This window comes from Ischnura elegans, chromosome 6 (assembly GCF_921293095.1).
Source record: "Ischnura elegans chromosome 6, ioIscEleg1.1, whole genome shotgun sequence".
In the NCBI taxonomy this organism is placed as follows: Eukaryota; Metazoa; Arthropoda; class Insecta; order Odonata; family Coenagrionidae; genus Ischnura; species Ischnura elegans.
The window spans coordinates 24,735,020-24,760,033 of NC_060251.1; the positions used below are offsets into that span (position 1 = coordinate 24,735,020).

The following is a 25,014-nucleotide window of genomic DNA, read 5'->3' on the forward strand; positions in this document are numbered from 1 at the left end:
TTTCTATTCATAAAAACTCAAAATGGAATGTAGGTCATTAGATCGTTGCACTTATTGGACTTGACATTGCCTTCTAAAGTATGCATGGAATTTTTCAACTGCTTTCAACGCTATCAATAATTCAATTCAAGTTTTTGTTTAATATGTAGATTGCCTTTATTAGCATGTACAAACTTGGTCCTTCTAAGCCATATGGCTTGTCAGAAGGTTCCATTTATCCTACATAGCTGCAACATTGGAAGCATAGCATTTATGTAACATTACAAGTTACAACATCATAAACAAAAAAACAATAGCATGGCACAAAAATGTTTAGGAGTTTTGAAACAAAAATATGAGATTTTAATATAATTTGTACATTTCAGATTAAATTAAGGAAGTTACAAGTTTACAGTTTCACTCATTAACCATTCTTTCATTTTTCTTTTAATATCGATCAAAAATGTTAGGTTACATAGAGCCTTTGGCATACAATTGAAGGTATGAGGTACAACTTACTTCAGCAATACTAATATCAAAGAGTATTTTTAAGAAGTTGAGGTCCGTAGGTCATATTCCTTCTGATAATAATGTGGTAAATGAGCTATACGTCACTCTTTTTTTGCTCTTTTAATGGCTCTAACTATTGGGATAATGGTTCTCCGCATATGTTCTCGAGTTTCCTTTCCTTGAGCCAATGTCTAAAAGTGTCACACGATGTATTAACCTGTGCGAGAAAATTTCTAAATTCACGTACGATTTTTGTGGACCGGAACGGAACATGCACGAATGCATGAACCAAATTACAACAGGTTCCATTTTCTGTGCACATATTCGCACAGGTTGGGTGCATTTTTTCGTTCAATCTTACGTTCTATCTTGTAGACATTATTATCTTACGGGATAATAGCACCCTGAAAGCAACCCTTTAGAGTAGCCAGAGGGTGAAAGTAGTGCCTATTTATGAACCCAGTGATCGCTGACGAAATTCAAGGCACGAATCGAACTAATGGCCATCAGGCCCAGCCCTGATTTATGGATGAAAAAAACCTCCATGCACAGGGTCTCGTTGGAAAACAGGCATTGTTTTAGTTATAAATTGTCTTTTTCATTTTCTCCATCTTGCTCTCTCTCACTCGAGGCGGTAATTATGGGAACAGCAGCGCCTTGCGGGCCGAATTTCCGAGTCATTAACGGAATGTTAAAGAATCGCCCTTTTAAGAATGGAAATCCGCGTTTGCTGATTGAGTTATGATCCTCTTCCCATTCATCCAATCCTTCTCCAACGCCCGTAATTACGATCCCAGAATGCCCTCGTGCATAGGGAAACTCGTTTTCGTTGCGCGTTTGTTTCCCGCCATTTTTTTCCCGCCCGTTTCCTCGGCGACGCCCACTTCGTTTGCGGGAATTCATTCGAGCGAGCGAGCTTCTTAAACATTCTCCCGCTCCGCTCTCGTTCCTTCTTTTGTTTTTGCCTTTTGTGCACCCGCGGCACGTCCTGCCTCTCCCCACTGTTCCTAGTACCCCTCCCCCACCTTCTTTGCATCCCCCGTCTTCACCAACCACGCTCCTGGTTTTAACATTTGTCAAAGTCGTCACAAGGGATGATTTCGTGACATCTCTCGCCTCTCTCTGGTACCGAAGAAATTGGCACTCTTGTGGCAAGCCGTAACGCCATTGGATATTCTCAGGTTTATAAGCTTTTCCCGAAATGGTGAACATTTGCGCCAATTATATTTAATTTTTGTATACGCCTTAATTCATTAGGTAATTCACCAGTTAAGGTTGGTTTACGTAAATGATTTTACTATTCCCACCGTACATGTTCCTCTTCACTCATTGAAGCTCTATCTTAATTGAACCGACCCATGAACGTACCCAGCTAGGGGCAGGAGGGGGCAGCTATAGCACCCCCCCCCCCCCTAGAAGAAATAATTGCAAATGTCTTTAAGGATAATAATATTTTTTCAAGCAAATAATTTTAAAAACTTATAAAGAGCTAAAATCAACTGATTTGGGCGTTATATTGGTGGAACGATGAAATGTTCATGATGAAACAAAACCCAGTACTGTTCCACAAACTTTTTATTATTAGCTGTCACTAGTTTCGACGTCTATACCGTCATTATCTAGACTGACCAGTTAGTTTTGTTTCACCATGATCATAAAGTGCTGTTACAGTTTCCTTAAAATGTTGGTTTCATTCACCTTTTCCATGCTTAAATCTTACCCATAGCTTGAACAACCATGGCTTGCCCCCCCCCCCCTAGTTTTGATTCTGGTTACGCCCTTGGAACCAAGAGCCTTTAACTCTTCGCTTCATCCTAGTATATCGGTGTATCAACCTCTCGCTTACCCATCATCCTACCCTGTATCTTGGATTTCATTATCCTTGCCCCGAGTTTTCTCTTCATTCACACACTCTCTCTCTCTCTCTCTCTCTCACTTCTTTATCTCCTCCGCCATATTTCTATCCTCACTTCCGCCATTCTCATTTTGGTGAGATCTAAGCCATCCTGAGACCGCCTAACGTGCGTGAAATTATTTTTTCCAGAGATTGGAATATCGGAGTAGAAAATAGTGCCTTTCGCGTTTTTTTAAGTTTAGCTCCTCCTTCTTTACTTGTGGATTTTGCCTGAATCTTTTTTGTCTAATACTCCTACCAAATTCAGAACTTCTGAAAATTTCCATAGCCCCTAATTATAGCTTAATCTTCTGTTTATCATCATTTTCAGTCGATCGGTAATTTATATTTTCTCCTTACTGATTATTTGTTTTTCATGTCTTCGTACTAAAGATAACCATTTTTGTGAATGGCTGTAAACGCTTGAAGGGCAGGAGTATCTTGGAGATATGTGTTGGAGGTGGAAGTCAGGGAATCTGCAGCTCACATAAAGCGCCCTCAATCTGACGAATATCCAGTGTTTGATGTTCGTCCTCCCTCCAATCATTCCATCTTCCGCTGAGTGAACCATGAGGGCTGTCTCCTCACTTGAAGACGTGACTGCGTGTGTTTTTACACGCTGTTTGCGTGCTTTATGGACACGCGGCCTCACTTCCGAATATAACTAGTTCCCCTCAGATTGTCACTTGGAAAGTTTGAACACCGTGAGCGAAAATAAAGTTATTTTTTTCTCTCTTTTTTCATAGGACTTGGAGGCTTTAGGCTCGGTGGGTGAGGAAAAGAAACCGTTAGAGGAGATGAATACGTGGGGACTTTGTTAGAATGTGGATGTGGGTGTATTAAGAGGAAAGGAGATTATAGAAATCGTGATACAGTTTTGGGTGCTGGGTAAGCAGGGAAAGGGGAAGAGCAGAATAGGATCATAAGAATTTGGCTATGCTTAGTAATGAGGTATCGCAATGCTACGCGATCAAGTAACGTTTTCCTTAGCGTAACTTGTGCTGTATTAGTACGAGCAATTACCGAACTCTTAAGGTGGCACATTAAAAGAAGTTTACATAGCGGTAAGGATGAGAAGTCCTGGAAAAGGATGCGTTTGTGAATAGGAATGACTTGATTTAATGAAAAAGAATTATGGAAATCTTCCACAAGTTTATTTAATAATGTAGTACGACGCGTTTCGACATTGTACTTGAGAATGACCTATTAGAATTAAATATTAAATAGTAAATTGTTAAATAAATTTGTGGAAAATTGCCATTTCTCTTTTTTCATTAAATCAGGATGTCATTCCACTATATCTCGCCTTCCTTAGTAACTTTTTACATTGTTCATTGTTCTTACGTAATTACATTGTACTTGAGAATGAGCTGACTGTCGAAACGCGTCGTACATTATTAAATAAGTTTTTGGAAACTTGCCATTTCTCTTTTTTCGGTAAGTCAGGATTTCATTTCACTACATATTGCCAGCCTCAATTGCTTTTATTAAGAATGAGTCAATGAGGGGAGAATTTCTTCTATTTAAAAATGGGCTGATTTTGAAAAAAAATAGTAATAATTAATTTTTACTGGTTTTTAGGGCTAAAAGATATCTTCTTCCTGATGATTGAGTTATTGCAATCATATCAAACTTTGACACGGTTAAGAGAACTTTTGAGTGCTAAAGACCGTCTTTCAGGGTCGAAATATTTGCCAATTTCGGGCATGTTTATCATTCTAACAAAAAATTGTTTAAAATTTCTCTTTAAGTTATTACAAAAGTAATTTTACTTATACTAATTTCGTTATACTGATTTTAATTTGTGCTGTTAATACACTCCTTTTTAAGTTAAGTAATCATCGTAGAAAAATTCTTTCGTGAAAGGAACAGTCATTTTTCAGCAATGGTGCTGTTTCAATGTCGAGTGATTTCAGTGACTCAGCTTTTGGTTACAGCGTACTTCCTGCGACCGTTGTTCTTATATTTGCCCCAAGGAATCTCCATGGCTTGCATCTTGGAAACCAATGGGGAAATTTGGCCTCTAACTTATCCTTCTCGAAAGTTTGGGAAACTGTTCTTGGGATTCTCGGCTTTACGCTCAAATGTTCGAGGATCCATAGATTTAATTGATACGGGAAAAGCAGGGGAATGGATTAAAGCATTATAGAGCTCTGTTTTGGTATCTCTAACAACGGTATTACTTGTGTTTGTCTGTCGTACTCAATACAAGCCCACCGATCCATCTCATTCCCTTGTAATTTGCCTTTCTTGTCGACGTATTATATACTTAAAACTTGTGTTTTCTATAATTAGTCGCTTACAACTAAAGTGATCGATTTGGTATTTTCAAGGTGTATGGAATAATCCATTTCTTGACATTCTTCTGTATTTAAATTGCTAAAAACATTCATCTGAGAATATACCGAGATTTAATTTTCAAATCGCATTCACCGGCTAATAGTGACGAGAATCTACTTTACATACTCTGAAATTTTTGAGATAGTACTACAAGTTTTAAATTATAGTAATGCAACTCGAAAAAGAACGGACGAGCGATAGTCATGCGTTTTCAATAATACGAACCACGCTTTGAGCATAATTAAACGAGAGCTTTGAACGATTATCAACAATTCGATTGCGCAATTTCATCCATTTTGGAATTAATTGTTTCGGAAAATTATAATCGCACATTTTCGTCCAACCTTAATTATTTATTGTCCTTAAAAATCAGATCATTAAATAAACTGTCGAGAAGGCTAGACATCCAAGAAAAACTGTTATCATGGCAACTGCAAAGAGCAGCTATAAAAATGTTTGCGTTGTCATAGCTCAGTAACTTAGAAGTTGCGACCCCATTTTTACGGACAAACGAACAATTGTCTCCCTTACCTGAGGTATTACAGATTCCTCCTGCAACACCCTGTAAATTAACGAAATATCTCCATCACTCCCCTTGTGGAAAGTGTTTTATTTCCGCACGATACCGCCAAGAGGATCATTTCGTGAAGAATCTTGGTTTTAGTTGCGTTCAGTATTCTCGGCACCATTTAAAAGCTCCGACGAAATATGACGAATTACCAAGAAAATATTTTTATCGAGAAAGAAAAGGAAAAGAAAAACTTGCGCCTCTTGCGAAACGAAAGCAATGCTTATTGCTCTAAACGCGTCCTTTTTCTATCTCTCTCTCCCTCTTTGCTGGTCGGCATTTCGTTTTCAATTTCGCTTTCGCTTATAATCCATCTCTCCTTTTCCCCCTTCGCCCTCAATTTTCCGCAATTTACCCCCGGCGGCTCCAAATTTCCACTCGGCGCTCCTGACGTTGGATATTTCCTTTTCATCCCTTTTGTGGGGACCATGGGATTTTTCCTGATATCTTTTCGTGGGACTCTCTGGGAAGAAACTCGTTTTCGCAGATTCCGGAAGTCCTGACCTCTTCTTGAGCATTCAGTCTCTTTTCAATGCGGTTGGTTTTTATTTTCTGGTAGTTTTCTGTGTCCTACGTCCTCGTTTGGTTTTTGCGTTGCCAACCAAAAGTATTTCAATATGCTCAAGACCGGCTTTATGTAATAAACGGATTGGTGTCGTGGCTTGAGTGTTGGATTCACACCCAGTCGGTCCGGGTTCAAATCACGGCGATTCCAGAGGTTTACCAGAATACTCGACCCCTGCTTGAGTGCTTCATGCGAGAGATATACACTACATATACTATACTAAATATAATAAATATTGTAATGAACCTACAGCTGTCATACTGAGGGGTCCACATTATACCAAGTACTTCTCACGAAATGTTATGTAATGTGTGAATCAGTATATGATGTTTAAATTTCTATTTTTACTGAATAATGTTTTAATAAGTGGAAAATATTTTTAGAGGTATTATATATCAAACCTTTTACCAGTTAAGGTCCATAAAGATTGCAGCCGTTAGATTGCGTAACAAAAGATTTTTTTAGGCTAGTAATAATGCGTAGATTTCAAAAACATTTATATGAAAGTGATATCTATAATGGTTTCTGAAGTGCAGCCGGGGACGTGAAATAATACCAATTCTCGCTCCCTTATGACGAATAACCAAGATAATTCATTGGGACATAGGCGTCACTTTACATAAAAACACATTTTTTTTTAATTAAAGCACAAATGCAGAGTTCTTCGTACTAACTCCACAGAGTAGGTACACATGAAGGATAAACCCTAAGTCTTGCTATTATTGACTTTATCATTGATTTGTTGTAAACTATCAAATTTCCACTTCGTAAACAGCATTTCTAGTGAAAGTTCTTAACAACGTGGAAACAAAGATATCTAAAGGATATCACGAAAATAATTTAAAATCAGAAGACAATGGCCTATTTTTCAATAGAACCTATTCTTACAATCGCCCACAATACACCTTTTCATTTAATTTTGGGAGAATTTCAAAATTTTAGGACATATATGTCCCTTGGACCTTTAAGTATTAATGGGTGAGGAATCTTCTAGAGGAAATGCGGAGGAGATTTGAGGGTTTGCATGTGGAGTACTAATTGGAGAGGGCACGTTAAGAACCGTATTAGAGGGAAGAATGCGAGGAAGTGGACGGTAGATAATGGAATGTGAAGAAATAAGGGTAAAAAAGGGCCATTTCGTGAATTGATGTAGTGATTTGGTTGTCCTGTTTGGGTGGGGAGACAGGCATGTTTTTTTTACAAAATATTTCATCTAAACCTTCTTTAATTAGTAGAATACTTACAAGGAGCTATTTAGAATTTATTTTTTATTGTTTTATTATGAAACGAAGAGGGAAGTTCATGTTAACAGGGGAGACTGCCAGAATAACTCTTAAGTACTTCATGGAATCCGGCCTTATTCTGTAGAGTAATTAAATAATAGTCATGTATAACTGATACCCTCAGGCTTATCTGTGTGAGACATGTCAATGATGGGAAATGAAGGAATAAAGTTTTTAAGGTTCACTGATATATTTTTAAAAAAGCTCTAACCGGCTCTCATGCCATTATCTGACCAACATTGACCTGAAAATGTAGGTAACTATATCATGAAATCCGGGTCGTGCTTTTTTAATTATATTAGTGAACCTTGCAATGTTTATTCTTTCATTTTCCATAATGGTAATATACCTTGACGCCTGAGTCCAAATTCGTACCTGATAGAGTAACTCGCCGCACCGTCGTCTATTTTATTTTTTGTTGCCTGGCGACGGGCCCTTTTTTGCTGACGACCGCCGCGCCGTCGTTTTCCCTGTGGCGCATTTTGTCACCTCGGCGAGTTGTCCGCACTTATCTCTTAGCAGCACGACCTTGTGTCCCGTACACTGCACGGCTGTTCTTCGTAGACTCGCCGCACTATCTCTTAGACCTTTCCTCAGGCTATTCTCTCCAAAGGTAGGCCATATGTTTGCAGTTTTGAGAGAGAATTATTTCCGTCCATAGATAGAGCATGCTTTTGTCTAGTTCATCTCTTAAATGTACGAGTTTTTCACGGCATATACAAATACAAATACACTACGTAGGATTAAATACTCTTTTTTATACGGATCGAAGTTTTGGCCTCCTACAAACGTGTCGTACAAAAAATGATTACATGTTTACTGAAATCGGCTGACTATGGACCATAATGTACTCAAGTCTTCCTATTCTTTCTCCTTTTTTTCGTCACGGAACTTCCTCACTTTTTCCTCGCTCTTTGTCTTTATTCTTCGGTTCACGTACTGTTGGTTTTAAATATGCAACGAATACCAGTGAAAATTGCCCTAAAATTAAAAGTTAACCTGTAGCGCCGATACTGTTAACCATTGTCATTAACTCCCCACCTCAGCTGGTCAATTATGTGGAATCTAAAGGGGTCTAATTTATTTCAGTAACCACGCATCGTGGCCATGAAATAAACTGATGATTGACCATGGAAATTATACGTCCCCCATTGCGCCTTATAGATTTATATAATTAGCGCAGTCGTTACACTATGCCCTATTGAGGTTTGAGGAAAAAAATGTTAAGAAATTCAAAACCTGGAGAGCTGATGCCAGTTGGAAACAAACTTTTTCATGATTTTTAGGTCAAATACGCACTATTTTTAAACTACAGAAACTTTGAGACAAGCGCTCTCATTGGTCTCAAGTTTTCCGTGTTGCAGGATGCGCTTGAAAACTCATGACATGGAATGCTTTGCTTGTCGGAGATCGCAATGTAGGTATCTAAGATATGCTATTTGGATGAGGCAACCGACAGCTGAGGTCATTTGAGCCATGAGGGAAGGGTATGGAAGGATGGGTGGAGAGAAACCTGGCGTCGGCGTTAGCCTGCTCTTAACGAAAGGCGCCAAGGGGACCACGGCTTAACGTCCCATCCGACGGACAGTGTTTTGCGCTTGAAATGTCCTCCACACAGCATTCAAGCAGGGATCGGGCAGTTGCTGAAAATCCTCTGCCACCGCGGGGATTTTAACCTGATCCCACGGGGTGAAAAGCCAACACTCTATTCACCACGCATACCCGATCCTCTTGTATCCAAGGTATCTGGCATCACGTCAACTCGCAACCAATCGGAGTGCTTGTCTCAAAGTTTCTATAGTATAATGATAATAATAATAAGATGCCTTTAATTGGGCGAGGTTGAGACTAAGATCCTCTTCCACCTAACCCCCGGTGCGTTTTCAACTGGCATCAGGCATCCAGGTTTAAAATTTCTTGACTAAAAATTTTTTCCACCCTGTCTGTATATTCTCAAACTCAACGGTAAAGTGGCACAGCATGGAAGGGGGGTCTCGGGGGATACATCCCCCCCCAGAATTCAAATAAATTTTAAAATTTAATCCATTTCACTTAGTTGGATAAATATGACTTATAGAATAGTGTAAGGATTAATAAAAATATCCCTCACAAAAACCGTAAAACTCACCATTTTGAACCATTTATCATAAAAAAATTTCTAGGGGAGGGCACCCGTATCTCCAGAATTCCACAACCCCCCAGTATTAGTTGCGCCTAGCCTTAATTCCTAGCTGCGCGCCTGTAACGTTATGTCCCATTTCCGTAAGCCTCGCACTCACTACCGTTTCCTAGTTAATCGTTTAAACTTTCCGTGCGCTTACTCTTTGGGTTGCGTGACTCGACTGTTTTGGGTGGCTGGGAAGGTGCGTCAATAAGGGGAGAGAGTTGTAGACAGCTGAAGTTTTCCGACTTGGTGTTCTTATATACCTCTCCTCGTTGTCATTCCTCGTCTACAGGAAATGAAGTCATTCTAGTCTAGGATTTCACCCTGTGAGAGTTGTAGTTGACTTCCCTCTTAACCCATTATTACCCGATGTTGCTTCTAAGTAACATCAAACACGTATACATTTTCAGTTCAATTGAGGAAAACTCCAAACTACGTGTTCTTTTGTACTGTAAAGTTTAATGGCGAAATATGTAGCTGCCAAAATATTAATGATTGAAAAGAAAATTTTCACCTTTTTGAAATGAAAAGTCTTGAAACTTAACTTAAGCAGCTCTGGGTTTGAAAGGGTTAAATTCACAACTAGGCCTATTCCGTTTCATTCTATCTAAAAATCTTATTCTCTTCCTTCCTCTTCCTCGTTTACACAACATCCTTCCCTCCAACGCTGTTTTCAACATCCCCTCCCAGATCGGAACTCGCTCTATCCATACCTTTTGTCTCATCTATATCTCATGATATTGAACTATTCAGAGCATAAAAAGTAAACCGTCATCGATATTTGCCTCTCCAATGTCACAATATCTCAATTTTGATAATTTTAGCATCCATGGAGTATTTAAGAAGTACTTTGGCTGTCTCCCCTCTCTTTATGAACTTCAATCTTCAATTCATAATTAGATCTACTCCCTTTATGTCTATTTAAATATCTTATTCGCTTCCTTCCTCTCCCTCGTCTACCCAACATGCTACCCTACAGCACTGTTTTCAACATCCCCTCCCCGCTCAGCACTCCCTCCATCCATACCTTCTGTCTCCTCCGTATCTCGTCTGGAAGCTGCCTCTATTTGCCCACCACGACCAGCACTTCGTTGTTCCTCTTCCTTTCTGCCCCTTGGTGAATAAAATATTGGTGAATGAGCCCATGGGAGCATGGCTTTTTTCTTTTCACTTGTTCCTGCAGTACACAGTAGCACGGACACGGTAGCAAGGACATCAGGAAGCGAATTGCACTAGCAAAGGAGGCGTTAATGAATAGGAAGGAGCTTCTGATAGGAACGTTATGTAAGAGTTTAAATAAAATGTTAGTGAAGAGCTTGATTTGGAGTGTAGCTCTCTACGGGGCGGAAATGTGGACACTAAGGAAGGAAGACGAGAGAAGATTGGAGGCATTCGAGGTGTGGGTATGGAGACTTATGGAGAGGGTGAAATGGACGGAGAGGAAAAGGAACGACGGAGTGCTGGGTATGGTTGGCGAGGAGAGGCAGCTTTTAGATGAGATACGGAGGAGACAGAATGTATGGATGGAGCGAGTACTAAGCGGGGAGGGGATGTTGAAAATGGTGTTAGAGGGTAGAATGTTAGGGAAACGAGGGAGGAAAAGAATAGGATTATTAGATAGATTGAAAGGGTGTAGGCCTTAGAGTGAATTAAAGAAGGCAGTGCTGGAAGGAAAGGGAGGCTCCCAGATCGCTTCTTGAATACTCCATTGAAACCTACCTTAATCGGTAGAATACTATAATAATAGGTTCCTGAAGTGCTATGACTTTTTTATTATTTATACCTATTATCTTCAACCTCCATCTGCTATTTCATGTGGTAATTCATATCCTCCGGAGTGCGTGAAGTGAGCCGAACCATTGGATTGTAATCCCGTGTCACATAGCTCAACTCCGCGCGGACCCTTTCGTCCCCTTTGTCATGCAGAGTGCGGTTGTACGCGTCGTCTATTTTGAATTCTCTCCCGCTAGAAAGATAACTTGCTTGCCGCAGTCCGCCGAAGTTGCGCGGGAGGCGAAGCCGAAGGGACGACTCTAGTCAAGTTTAATGATGGAAGGGCGTCGTTGCCAGTCCCTGCCAGGCTAATATCCTTGCGGTGACAGAGAACCCTTCCCTCTCCTTTGAGGAACGACTCCGCTCCTCACGTTAACTGTAGTTGGAAGTGTGTGCCGGAGAGAAAATGGATCGTGGTTCCTAGCCAAGAGTTTGCGGTTTGGCCTCAGATATTGAATGATCGCAAGCAGTCGCCATGACAACGCTAGTTAGGCCATGTCCCCTCTCTTTAAACTTTTTTACACTTAAGGAGGTTTCACGCTGTCAAATTCACGAGAAATTCCGTTCAAGACTCGTGGAACAAGCTTTCTCGAATGGATATGACGTCATTTCATTAAACTTTTTTACTCATAAGGAGGTTTCACACTGTCAAATTCACGACAAATTCCGTTCAAGACTCGTTGAACAAGCTTTCTTGAATGGATATTACGTCATTTCAAACGTCATGACTGCACAAATCTTATCTTACGGTTTCACTTTAGTCTTGAGTCCCTTCGTTTCCATTTAATTCGTCTTGTATTGAGCATTTTGAATTGAATCTGCAATGTTGTTGATGCTTTTCGACCAATCAGTGAAGGTTTTCTTGCCTTACCAGCGCTACCTTGTAGATGGGATGGCGGTTGACATCATGGCCGCTAGAGAGAGAAACGCTGTTGAAGCTCTCATTATATTTTAAGGCGTGCAAAGTTGCTTATGTTAAGTGTGCTCATAATACTACCACATGAACTAGGAGAGAGGTTCAAACTGAAAGAAATTGCTACAAATACGTTGCTTATGAGTAAAATTATGATTATAATTGTCTCGGTCACGCTTTACTTTATTCCTTTGTAGAGCATTTGGACTATCGCTATTCAAGTCACTTCAAGCTTTTTTACATTAAAGTTCAACTCCATTCAAGATATGTTGAACAATCACTGTTGAAAGACCGTCTCAAATGGTCTTGCATCTCATTTTTGCGTGTAAGACGACTTGTCCCTCGTTCCTTGTTCAATACATCTCGTGTACTGTGAAAGGTGTTTTTGACTGTTTTCATATTATATCCAATTTTCGTCTACCGCCAGAGATGGCACGGCGCTGTTACCTAAAATAACCATGGGTTCGTATGGGTGCCTTTAGTCGCATGAAAACGTGCCGTGGACAGTCGCAGTGGAATGCATCCATACCATCCCGGCACGGCGCGGTGTCGTTTGCCATATGTTCGCGTTGAGCGTGCAGTACAGGGCTATGGAATGCAGAAAATCATGAAGATTATTCGTTCAGCAATTCAGTTTGTTCAAAGTATTCAGCATCTTCATCATCGTATGAAGCAACATTTTTCTCGCTTGAATTGCTCCTTGCATTCAACTCAGAGCTCTTTTCCGGAATGTTCAAACTGATTATTTAGTCCCCCCTTAATAATTATCCTTGCTTGATGGGAAAAAATCAAAGAACTTGTAATAGTTTCACTGACGCTTTCACGAGACTTACCCTTGCTCTTACCCGTACCCTTACTTTCAGTTTTTAGTTAAATGATAAAAGCATCGGGTTTCAACACCTCCGTGAAAGCACCAGGGGTAGGAAAGGCGAGTAGGCAACGGTTTATTAGCTAGATTTGTACCATTTATATTATCTCATTCAGTCTTGGATTTCAATTCGCCAACGAGTTTCGGTGTAATTTTTAAAATACATAATAAACCCCATGGCACGCCCCACATGCACGACTTAATACCATATGAGTTTTATGAAGTAATTTATGTTCTCTCAGATTTGCATATTAGGTCGGCTGTTGTAACGTGTACCTTTGCGGAATATTTGCGTAATTGTACTCACTAATATTTGCAATGTCACTCTCTTTTGGTAGAATAATTTGAATACTACATATGAATAATTCTATCCGCAGGCCTATCCTAATGAAAGGCTGTGGACTCTTATCGTAAGTATCTTAAGTCTTTTATCATTGGATACATTTTCTTTTCATTGGGGTAATTTGTTATCTGTATTTCTCAGTGGGTACGATGAAAAAAAATCGATTATTGCTTTTGTGCATGGCATATTATAATTTATTGGGTGTATTATGGTGAGTGATCCTTCAGAGATTGTGTCCACAGTTGATCGAGAGGTCTTCACGATTCCCTATTTGGAGAGAAAATTCTTTGGAGAAAAAGTTTCGGAATATTGTCAGTTTTTGCCTGAATATTTTCTTTCGTTCACCCGTTATTTTTAACAACCGTTTCGAAAGAGGCATCTTCTATTTATTTGTTATATTTCTGTGCTTTAACCAGGATTTTCAGCGACGTAAGTGAAGGTTTGCTTTTTCGGGAACATTTTAGACAAAGCGACTGGTATATGAACGCAGCACATTCAGAATGCTCACTGTAGCGTCCTCCAATTGTATGAACTTGACAAATTTAAAACATAATAATAGAATACCGTTCAATAAAAAATCACAGCACAAGCAATATCAAACACTTTATTTAAAAGATATTAAAACGTAACGTGAGCATTTTTCTTTCACAGTGCGCCCCGTCATTCTTGATGAGCATTTTTTTATAAATGATTTCCATGGTGATGGGCTTGTGGGCAGAAGACTTGGCCGTTGGCCGGATGGTTCGGGGTTTAAATACCGAGCGAAGCCCTCGGACACTGAGTGTGCCCCTATTATCAAGTTAACTTAAGTACTTTGAGTTAAATCAATGACGTAGGACAACGATCTCATTTGACAAATTACGAGCAATTTCCTACGGAGGAGACATCCTGCGCTCATCGCCTCGTTAATGGAAATTCGATGCTCATTTTTTTTTGATCGGTCATGACCGCCGGATGTCTCTTGTGGTCGTTTTTCTTCGTTATCAAGAGCTCTAGTAGTTACGCCTATGGTACCTTATGGTACCATCAAAATGTTTTGCACCATAACATCCCAAATATTAGGAAAATAGGCTCACATCAAATAACCATACTTTATATGATATAAAAATGTTTTAACAATCATAATTACATATTAAAACTTTTACATTAGCAGTACATAAGGCGTAAGTAAAGAAAATCGAAATGCTTGCTCTAAAAATTCCGTTTTTTGGGCTTGTTGATAATTCTCAATTTTCAAACGGCTCTAAATACGTTAATTACAGCTTTATAATAGCAAACTTTTCGGAAAAATGTTATTGAAAATATTCTTATAAATTTGAAACTTTCAAAAACCATAATTAATGAGGATAAATGACAAAAAAGTTACGTTTAGCACTGCACTACCAGCTGGTACCATTTGGTACCGCTAGGCGTTTACGGGTTAAGAAAACGATCTCACAAGGGGCTTTCCCGATGTGTGTACACCACAGATTTTGACCAAAATTGGTAGGGTGGTAGTGTTTGGTGATAAAAGCGCAATGTTAAATTTCCCGTTTCAAGAAGCCGAGTGAGCGAAGGCAGAATATAAGAAGATATAAGAAGCGAAGTTCACTCTGTGATTTAATATTCGGGTTGTATCGCTGTGTTGAACCATGCTGTTATTAACCGTAAGTTTTCGGTCGTGTGTTTGTTAAGGACGGGCTTTTTGAAGAGTTCTATCAAGGAATTAGTTGAATAAGGTGTTATTTTATTTATCAAAACATCTCCGAAAACAGCACATTTAAGGTCTTTACATCAGGGGAATATAAGAATCGACAACGTTAATAGTCACTAACACCCATGCCCTGAATAGCAAAAACCAACCCAGGCGGGACTCGAACCTGCTTCCTTCGGTTCTTCAAGCTAGTTCGCGGTAAATTTTACTTCACAGCGACTTTTGTCGTTATGCATACTATTTCAGACGTGAAATGATGTTCATCCCGTCGCACAGGCAACCTTGTAGTTCCAACAGTTTTTCATCCTTGGTGTTATGCTTATTTCAACACGCATATGTAATGCGTGTTTGCCTGTATTAGTAATCTTTTCCCTCCATGAGCTCGCTCCATCCAAACCCTGATCTCTTTGTGGCTACGTTTAATTTTATTAACGTGTGGGTATTTTAGTATTCGAATTAGTTATCGATATTCGAACGGGTTAACAAACCTTCACGCTGTTTAGGTGTGATTATCTAGGAATTTTTCGAGAAGAAGATGTTAATGCTGATGCTGGGTTTTCTTACCCCTCCCCAAAGCCAACCGACATAAAATGTTATTTGCCTCCCTCAAATACCTAAAAAATTTTGGGGGAAAGTAAAAAATAAAAGTGTCTGAGTTTTGGTAAATTTATTTCTATTTTTTCATGTGTTAATGTATGGATATTCGCATTCGAATAAATTATTATTAATAAAGTATTCTATCGGTTACGGTAGATTTCCATGGAGAATTTAAGAAATATTATGGCAGTCTCCCCTCCATTCATGGACTTCCCTCTTTTTTCACGATAAGGCCCATTCCTTTTCATTCTACACAAAAATTTTTTTTTCCTTCCTTCCTCTCCCTCGTTTACCTAAAATTCTACCCCCTAACACCGTTTTCAACATCCCCTCCCTTGCTCACTACTCGCTCCATCCATCACTTCGTCGTTCCTCCTCCTCTCAGTCAATTTCACCTTCTCCATCCTTCGCCACACCCACCTCTCGAACGCCTCCAGTTTTCCTTTCGCCCTCCTTTCTTAGTGTCCATGTTTTCGCACTGTAAAGCGCTTAACTACAGATTAGACTCCCTATAAACCTTTTATTTAAACTCATAACTAACGATCCTCTCATAAGCTCCTCAAATTCCTAGCTCGCGGTGCTTTACAATACTGCATAACCTTGGTATTCTATAATGTAAATTAAAAATGCTTTTGATTTACCTATTCCCATCGTCATTTTCATCGCTGGATTTATGCTTACGTTCATTTACTGAGTCCCACTGTCAAAATAAACGGGTATGTAATTGGGGTATAAATGGGTATTTTTAATTTTCTGCCAAAATAGTTTAATTACTCTACCTGCTCAAATTTTTGCCCATATGATTAGTCTCATGTTCCCAGCTCGTGTAATATTCCTGCCAAATCATCATTAATGGGGAATATTCTTTTATAGGCAACTAATATAATCATTAATAAGTATAGTAAACCAACTCAATTATTAATATTCTCATAAACTATAGGAGAACTCACCCTTTGAAGTTCGTTCGCTCAGCCATCTTGGTGAAGTACAATACAAGCACATGTTTTCTAGACTGTATCTCAATAAGAACCTGTCCCATGGTATAAAATTCGAAGAATCAATCGAGATGGAGTGGAATTGATTCACAATGAAACACTGACTTGCAATTTTCCACAAAAATAAAATTTAATTCGACTCGAGTTGAAAATGATGTAGTAACATCGAAACTCGAGTCGAATTAAATTTTATTTTTGTGGAAAATTGCAAGTCAGTGTTTCATTATTTCTGTCCCATGGTGATGAAATCATGAACTACGTCTACCAGAGGGCTGTAAAACTATATAATGCTGAAATTATTACTGTATTACTCATCTCCTGCCATCTAGCGCTGGTTAAAGTAAGTGGCAGGAAATCCTGCCACTGGGATATAATGGGTTAAAAAAATACCTCGTAACCTTGGTATTCGGGTGCTGATTTTAATCCTCTTCCTCCTCTCTGTGTTTCTTTCAGTCTCATCCGGAGGGACTCCCGTCCCGAGCCGTCTATTCGATGCGCGGCTGGGGGCAGCGGGGGCGGGGACCACGCGGGTCGGCACGCCGCCTCCGGCAGCCCGCAGCTCATCCAGCAGATCCTGCGTGGCGTGGGGCGGGGGTCGTCGATGTCCCCGGTGGTGATGGGGGCCGCGGGGGCAGATCGCCGCTCCGCCGCCTGGCTCCGGATAGACCCCAAGGTGCTCGTCTTCGTCGAGACCACGTACTCCAGGCTCGGCCGGGAGATCACCGAACTCCTCGTGTACAATAGAATCAAGTGAGTATTTTTAACCTTTTGTTGTATATTAAAAGCTAGAAACTGATTCACTGATTGGGTGATTGATACAAATTCGTAGCCCAAACTACCGGGGCGATTGAGCTGAAATTTTCGTGGGTAAAACTAAAAAAATACACAGGCCAACATTGAAATAACTTTTTTTACTGAAAATACCTTATTCTTACGTTTTTAAAGTTGCTGAATTCCAATATGATGGTTTTAAAGTTGTATCACCCACCATTTATTCACATTTTACAGTTTAATTTATGAAATCAAGCAATATTTTTAGAATCGAACAGCTTTTTTATGGTTATAATAAAATTGAAAAAGTAGGTGTAATGAACGAAGATAATGGGGGATTACTGTTGGTACTTCACCGAGAAGTTCATCAAGCGATTCATCGCAGAAAAAGCTACACAAGAAGCTTCAAGGAAAAAAGGGAAAGAAAATGTAGTCCAATTCCAGTTGACAAGTGAACCCTGTATTATCACGCTGTAGTAAATACAAACAATTTTATCACGATGTTGTGAACAGTAAATACAAACAATTTTATGATGTAACACAGTGTTTCATTGATTTCCCTATATACCGTAGAGGGGTATTAGACTAAATATTAAATACATATTGCTTGGAAACTATGGGTGATACAAAAAAACTAAGGCCAGGTTTGGATTCGGCACATAAAAATCTTTAATGATCAGCTATTAAAATAAAAAAAGTTTTCAACCAAACATTTTTTGTTGGTCTATGATATTCATCGGTAGAAAAAAATCTGAAAATGCCAAAAAGTGCGATTCTATTTTTTAATCACCTGCAGTGATAGTAATAACGTCTTAAACTTGAGTGAGACAAAAATTAAACGTTAACTTTCTTCTAGAGTTAACCTAAAAATAGGAGGATGGAAAAGTCGATAATAGCGTAATCTCAGAGTTTATTGAAATTATTTGTAATGACATTATTGCGATGAAAGCTTGACGGAAATACTATGCTTACTTTGAAGGCTTAGTTTGTGCATATTATTTCAATTATGGGCACAAATTATGGTAAGGTAAGCTCTACTATTATAATTGCTAGTACTCAGAATCGAGTGAATATTTTACCCTTTTGTGCCCTTCGTTATATTTTAATACGTGCAATGATACTAGTAACGTTTTAAATATGAATGACACAAAAATTAAACGTTAACTTCCTGTTGAGTGAACCTAACCATTTAGGCACAGAATTTTCGGGAATATCTAAATCTCCGAGTTCATTGAACCGATTTGTTTTTACAGTATTTTGATAAAGACTTTATGATATATTGGGCTTATTCTGAAGGCTGAGTTTGTACATTATATTTCAACTATGGGTAGGAATATTTACTAGCAATTAAGAAGCTATATAAACATAGCAATTTTCATTTATTAAATCATAGTAATAATTCTAAAATTGTCCGTATCACATCTCTTTTTTCAACTATTTTTATATATACAGCTATAAATCATTTCCTTAAATATTTTTTTTTACTTGTTAAACTTTTAGTCAAAATCAGAAGTGCGATTATTATTGATAATTCAATTTATATCCAATAGTTTTATCAATAAATATTTATCATATTTTCATACAGCCATCTGAATGGGAAAATAACAATCTGAAGCGTTGGCCTTGAATTTTCTTAATTAGTGAGAAAATATCGAAACCCGTTTAGGATGAAATATTATGCAAGTATTTTAAAATTTCATTTTTTATCACTTTTGTTTGTAATTTTTTTTTTTAACTTCGAATCTGTGAAACAAATTTATATACCATGAGAATATGTTATTATGACAAGAATCGAATGGAAAATATTTTATTCAGTTTTATATTGTTGTACCAGACAATGCTACTATGTTGTAAAATTAGCTGTAGAGTCAAAAAATTTATTGGTCGGGGTTAGCGTGAGGGCTAACTTCCCTCTTAATGGACCTCAATTCAAATCTGGGCAGTAACAGCTTTCATTCTCCAACTAAAGAATCCATGTTTCTACTTACTGTGACATGCAATCCATGCTAGCCCCTTGGTGTCATAGAGTTCACTTAGGTCACTGGGGTCACAGATTGTATTTTCCTCCCTGACTGGGTTTTTTAGAACTTGGGTTGTGGGTGTACGCAAAGTTGAGTTGGTCTTGTCCTTGAAAAACTTAAACACCGGCTACTCTTTCTTAAATTGTAAGAGCATATTGGCCAACAGAATAGTCAAAGAAGCAGAAATAGTAATAATTTGATACTGTATTTGCTATAAGTCCTGATACCTGCTGATACATCTTCAGTTTTAGTCCTAAATTGACTGGCCGAATCTCTAGATATGCTGAAACAAAGAAGAAATCATTGACACCTCTATCATCTGTGATATTTCAATTGGAGCTTTTGCAAAAATGTCTCTTTATGAAGGGAGAATATTACTACACTCATAGAAATTTGGTGTTAACATGAAATTTCCGAAAACTAGGTTCTAATAAGTCCTTATTTTATTAATTGATGTCCGCATTTTGTGAGAAGAACGGTATGGCAGCCCTATATGACACTTCTTATGAAGCTGTTTGCCAATCTTTCCTTATACTTTTACTTACCTACAAGTTATTATTTATCTAATTTGAATCAGGATTATTCATCCAATTCATTCTTTTAATCAGAGACAGTGGTGTAGCGAAGAGGCTGGTACGGGGGTCCAGACCCCCCTCCCCGAAATGTAAAAACACAAACTTTCCTTCATTAAAGAACACAAAATATTGAAAAATCATGATTTTATGATAGATTTCTTTGGCAAATGATGTTTTTTTCGATTATGAAAACTGTTAAAATTAGTTTAAAACCCTCTACTTAGTACCCTGTTTTTAAAAAAATTTCTACTCCCTAGTTTTGGACCCCACGGAACAAATTACCTGGCTACCCCACTAATCAGATACCTCTTCATATTGGTACACCTTTTGCTACATACACGATCTTTTTGGGACTTACTGCACGCAAATCTTTCATTTTATCGGTAGAAAGAATTGATTTAAAATCCTTGTTGTAATCAAGTATTCCATTGATGGAAGTTACAATTTTTCCTGTGACTATCTACAGCAATAGTTGTGCTTCTAGGTATTTACTGCATGGTTGATTGATTCTTTTGATCTATGGTGTGTTAACATATTTTCCTTCTATCTATTACAGATATAAAGTAGAAGTTTCAGGAAAGTCATTGCCAGTTCTGACCAACTTGGATAAGGGCAGATATGGTGTTGTTGTGTTTGAGAACGTTGGAAAGTACCTTAAAATGGACAAATGGAACCGGGAGTTGTTGGACAAGTATTGCAGAGAGTACTCAGTCGGTTTGATTGGCTTCAATCCACCATCGGAGGAAACGTTAGTCGGTGCTCAGTTGAGGGGATTCCCACTCTTCCTTCATACCAATCTCAGGCTTCGTGTAAGTACCAACTGTGTCCAATTTCAATCAATGAAAACCACACCTTTGTCTGATAGATCCAGGGTGGAAGAGTAACTAAGGAAAAGTACCCGAGTTATTAGGGTGGTCCAAATGTATATTGGAATTGTTTTTATAGCACCTATAGAGGAATCCCCGTTAAAGTTTCCAATTGGTCTATGAATAAGATTGAAAAAGTTTCAGCCCTAGATGATGATGTGAACCCGTGCCTTAATTAGGGTAATGTTTGGAAAAAAATATGAAGTCAGCTAAAAGTTTCACTTTTTCATTTATAAAATATGTAAAATTTGCTGTGGAAACTTATTTTTGTGTTATTGATTATAAGTGTTTATTTTCTCAAGTTATACTCAATGCAATTCTTCATCTATTCTGTTAATATTCTTCATTAATTCTTCATCATTTTGTTAATTCCCTATTGTAAAGGCCGTTGTGCTGTTAATGGGGTAATGGAAATAAATAAATCTAACCGATAGATTTTGCTAAGTATAGCTGATTCAGGATAAATATTCATTTCATGATGTTTTGTATTTTTAACAAAAGGCCTTTTTTGTAGGATGTTGTATACTTAACTTGAAAAATTCTAAATAGTTATGGTATTTTTAATCTCATAGACTAGAATATATTCCTAAGCACCAATAACTACTCCCTTTTTATTTTATGAAATGATAAAAAAGATAAAAATAATTGGAAAAAAGGTTAATTAAAATTGAAATTAAAACCACATCAGCATTTTTTTATGCATCAACTGTCTGTAAAGGGAAGACTTTTGCCCAAAAACCTTAGGATAAAGTGTTTTCCTGCCAATTGATGGCTCCTTAAGTCAATCAAATATGTATATGGCTTTGTAGAATTTATTTCCTATTTATGCATGTACCGCATGTTCCATTCTTAAGTAATTTTACTTAAAACCCATGATAGGCTTACCTTATTTTATCTAATGCATTGTTATTGGCAATGAATCTTAGGCTGAATAACCAAGATACAAAGATGGATTTATAGAGGCGAAAAATGTGAAGATTACGTCTAAATTTAGCGATGCATTTCAAAATTCATTGATTGATTGATTTCAGGATGCCGCTTTAAATGCAGCCTCTCCGGTGCTAAGGCTCACGCGTGCTGGAGAAACTGTTAGGGGACCACTCGTGGGAGAGGACTGGAGTGTTTTTTCACCCAACCACTCAACATACGAGGCCGTGGCATGGGCCGTGAGGGATTGGGGCCCTGAGGGACCTCACCATGGAGTCAGCGGTGCCGAAGAGTCCGATCCAAAACAGCCACTCATCACAGTCATCCAGGTTTGCTCATCTGCTGTCTATTTGCTTCCTCCTTATATTCCCCTCACTATTTTCCATTTGTTTGGGGCAAATTTTAGGGGGAGCCTGTAATTTCTGCAAAAATGGAAAAGATGGCAATCATTATGGTTGCTTTTCATTTTAAATATATATTTCACCTTCTCATATCAGAAAGTACTGATGGCATATTTTTGTGTAATTAGAATGCCTTCATTCTTATGAACAAATAATAATTTTAGTCTGTGATGTCATGGCAAAATAGCAGTGCCGGAACGCACTTTCCTTAACTTTATTTAGAAGTGAAATATTTCTTTGACATTTTATTACTAAATATTTTGTTTTGGTTAGGAATGCATAAAATGTAAATTTTGAGGCAACAAAAGTGATACAAGCGTTATTTGACTATCATGTCTGTTGTTAATCAGTGCCGGAACGGCATTTTGGCATGTTCCGGCACCGTGACACCAATGATTTTAGTCACATCCAAACTTCAACTTTCAAACACGGTTTTCAAAGATATTGGTTGTCGTTATGCTGGTCTTTCTAATGAAAAGCTGAATATGGCATTCAATTGGATTTTCATGTGTTTTATAGTTCTCTGCTCTACATTTCTGACACAATCAAAATGTAATTTAAAATTTTAAAAAATCTATTGAGGACAGTTATTTCTCTACTTGGCTGAATTATAGGTTTATGTTTTAGCATCATTTTTATTTTGGGTGTGGTGTGACTTTGGTTATCCTGGGCTATAATAAACATACTAAAATGTGTTATTGTTTCACACATGTGTTGTTGTTTTGTTCATAGGATCATGGGAGATTGGATGGCATTGAGCGAGTCCTGTTTGGGTCTGGTCTGCGATTCTGGCTCCACAAACTTCTCTTCCTGGATGCTCTTTCATATCTCAGTCATGACCAGCTGAGTGTCTCCCTCACACGCTACCTGTTAATAGACGTCGATGACATTTTTGTCGGAGAAAGGGGTACAAGACTAACCAGGGATGATGTCCAGGTAACTTCTTATTTTTCAATCATTTCATTCCTACATCACTTGTTGATTTTGACTTGATTTTCAGTTTTTAATGGCCAAAATTTTTGTTTGGGTAAGTTTGTAACATACTTTTTTAGATCCATCCGTCATCACTTGCTCAAAGCATTTTGTTGGAATTGTAATAATGCAACATTTTAAATAGATAATATTTTTATTTTTAGATGCAGGTTTGCAATACCTACCCATTTACTATGCTCCAGTATGCTATAAGATGGATCTAATGTTGTTCTTTGCCTCTATTTGAGCTACATATTTTTTTGTTTCTTTTGTCATTGCTTTATATTTTCCATCAGAAACTTTTTTAATATTTTTTTCTTTAGCATGGATAATGAATAATCAATTTTCCCAATGCAGTACTCATCTGTGAGTCCTTGGTTAATATGTATTCCAAGATGTGAAAAGGCAAATTCTACTTAATTGTTTGGTAAATCCATAACCACCAGCTCATGAAAATGAGAAATTGTTGGCTTATGCTGTTTAAGCCAGGTTTGCTAGTGCTGAGGAAGATGTTTCATATTGAGACTAACTTACCCGGCAAACGTTGTTTAGCAATATAAATTATTTCTAATGAATATTTTGGTATTCAAATGAAAAATAACTATCTTAAAGTAAGTGTTTTGGGATTTTGTATATGACTGAAAGAGAGGAATGTGAATGAGGACGATCTATAAAATTAACAAAACACCAAACATTCATTTTTTGAATTCATTGTACTTTAATATCTTAATAAATAAATTTCAAATTACATCTCTATCACAAATTGTTACAATTTAAAAAAGAAAAATCGTCAGTCTGTTAGTGTAATGGATTATACAATATTTTTAGTGAGCCTGTCTTTAGCCAATACAAACAAACTGGATGGTTAACCCACGCGAGACATGCCTCATATAATTGTCCGTGTAAAAAACAAGGTGTGTTCAAATTTAAGCCACAAAAAGATATTGTTTGACCTTGAGACATTGATTGTCATTGGGAATGCCATTTGGAAATTGAACCCAATTGAATTCAATTGGCACATCTATCGAAATATAAGGGATTCGTGGTAGTATACACCTTCTCGTTGGAACCTGCCATTCAAAATGACAATGTTTTTAATCAATTTTTCAATGACTATGCCATTGCACAACCATGGTGGGTTCAAATTACAAAGCAAAATAACCTTTGAATTATAAAATACGTATTGAACAATTATAATATACGTATATATTTCTCTTTTAATTGAAAATGATTCTCAAAAATTTTGCACACACTGAGTATTATTGCTTTAATACTGGCTGAAAATGAATTAGGTAGGCCTTGGACATTAGTGAGTGAGAGAAAGCTTATTGAACTTTTGTATTACTGTTACAAAGAAATTTGTGACCAAACTTTGAAAGTGATGTCAAACAACATAAACAATACTGATGGTTGCTTAGGGGACAGTAAGTAAGAATTAAGAATTTTTCTTCAAAATTCACCTTAAAAGGCATGGAAATCAAAATTCAAATGCATGCACATGAATGTGTATTTATTTTTCTTTCTAGTGGTATTTCTTTCAATTATATGTGACCATTATTACTAATTTAAATATGTATGCAAAAGAAAAAAGTTTTTTTTTTCATTATTCTGCGTTTTTATTTTTTATTTTATTTTTTTCGTTTTTTTTTTTTCATATATTTTTTCATTTTTATATTATTCCGGAATAATGAAAAATAACGTTTAGGACGATTTAGATTAATAGACGATTCAGAATAATAGGACGTAATAGTTTACATCCTATTCTCTGACCTACTGAACATGCGCAAAAAATTTCATAGGAATCGGTCAAACAGTTTCGGAGGAGTTATGTTACAAAAACTGTAACTTGAGAATTTAATACGATAGATATAATCTTCCTTGTATCAGTATGCCAGTATATAAGAAAGCAGTCAGCCAGTGTCAGTGCTGGAGTAACCAATGGCACCGGTAGTACTAATATGTATACAAAAGCTGCTTAAGAGAGAGATGGCGTGAG

The 25,014-nt window shown here is 37.7% G+C and overlaps 1 protein-coding gene across 3 annotated transcripts in view; it reads left to right on the forward strand.

Moving 5' to 3' along the window:
- LOC124160197 (bifunctional heparan sulfate N-deacetylase/N-sulfotransferase) overlaps positions 1-25,014 on the forward strand; it is a 1,039,810-nt gene that overhangs the window by 996,804 nt on the left and 17,992 nt on the right. For 2 of the 3 annotated variants that reach the window (XM_046535973.1, XM_046535974.1), the window contains 5 exons: positions 13,235-13,267; positions 16,939-17,235; positions 20,409-20,661; positions 21,750-21,974; positions 22,779-22,982. In XM_046535973.1, the coding sequence (XP_046391929.1) occupies positions 13,235-13,267; positions 16,939-17,235; positions 20,409-20,661; positions 21,750-21,974; positions 22,779-22,982 (1,012 nt within the window). The remainder of the gene's footprint in view (positions 1-13,234; positions 13,268-16,938; positions 17,236-20,408; positions 20,662-21,749; positions 21,975-22,778; positions 22,983-25,014) is intronic. The other variant, XM_046535975.1, reaches the window with a different exon arrangement.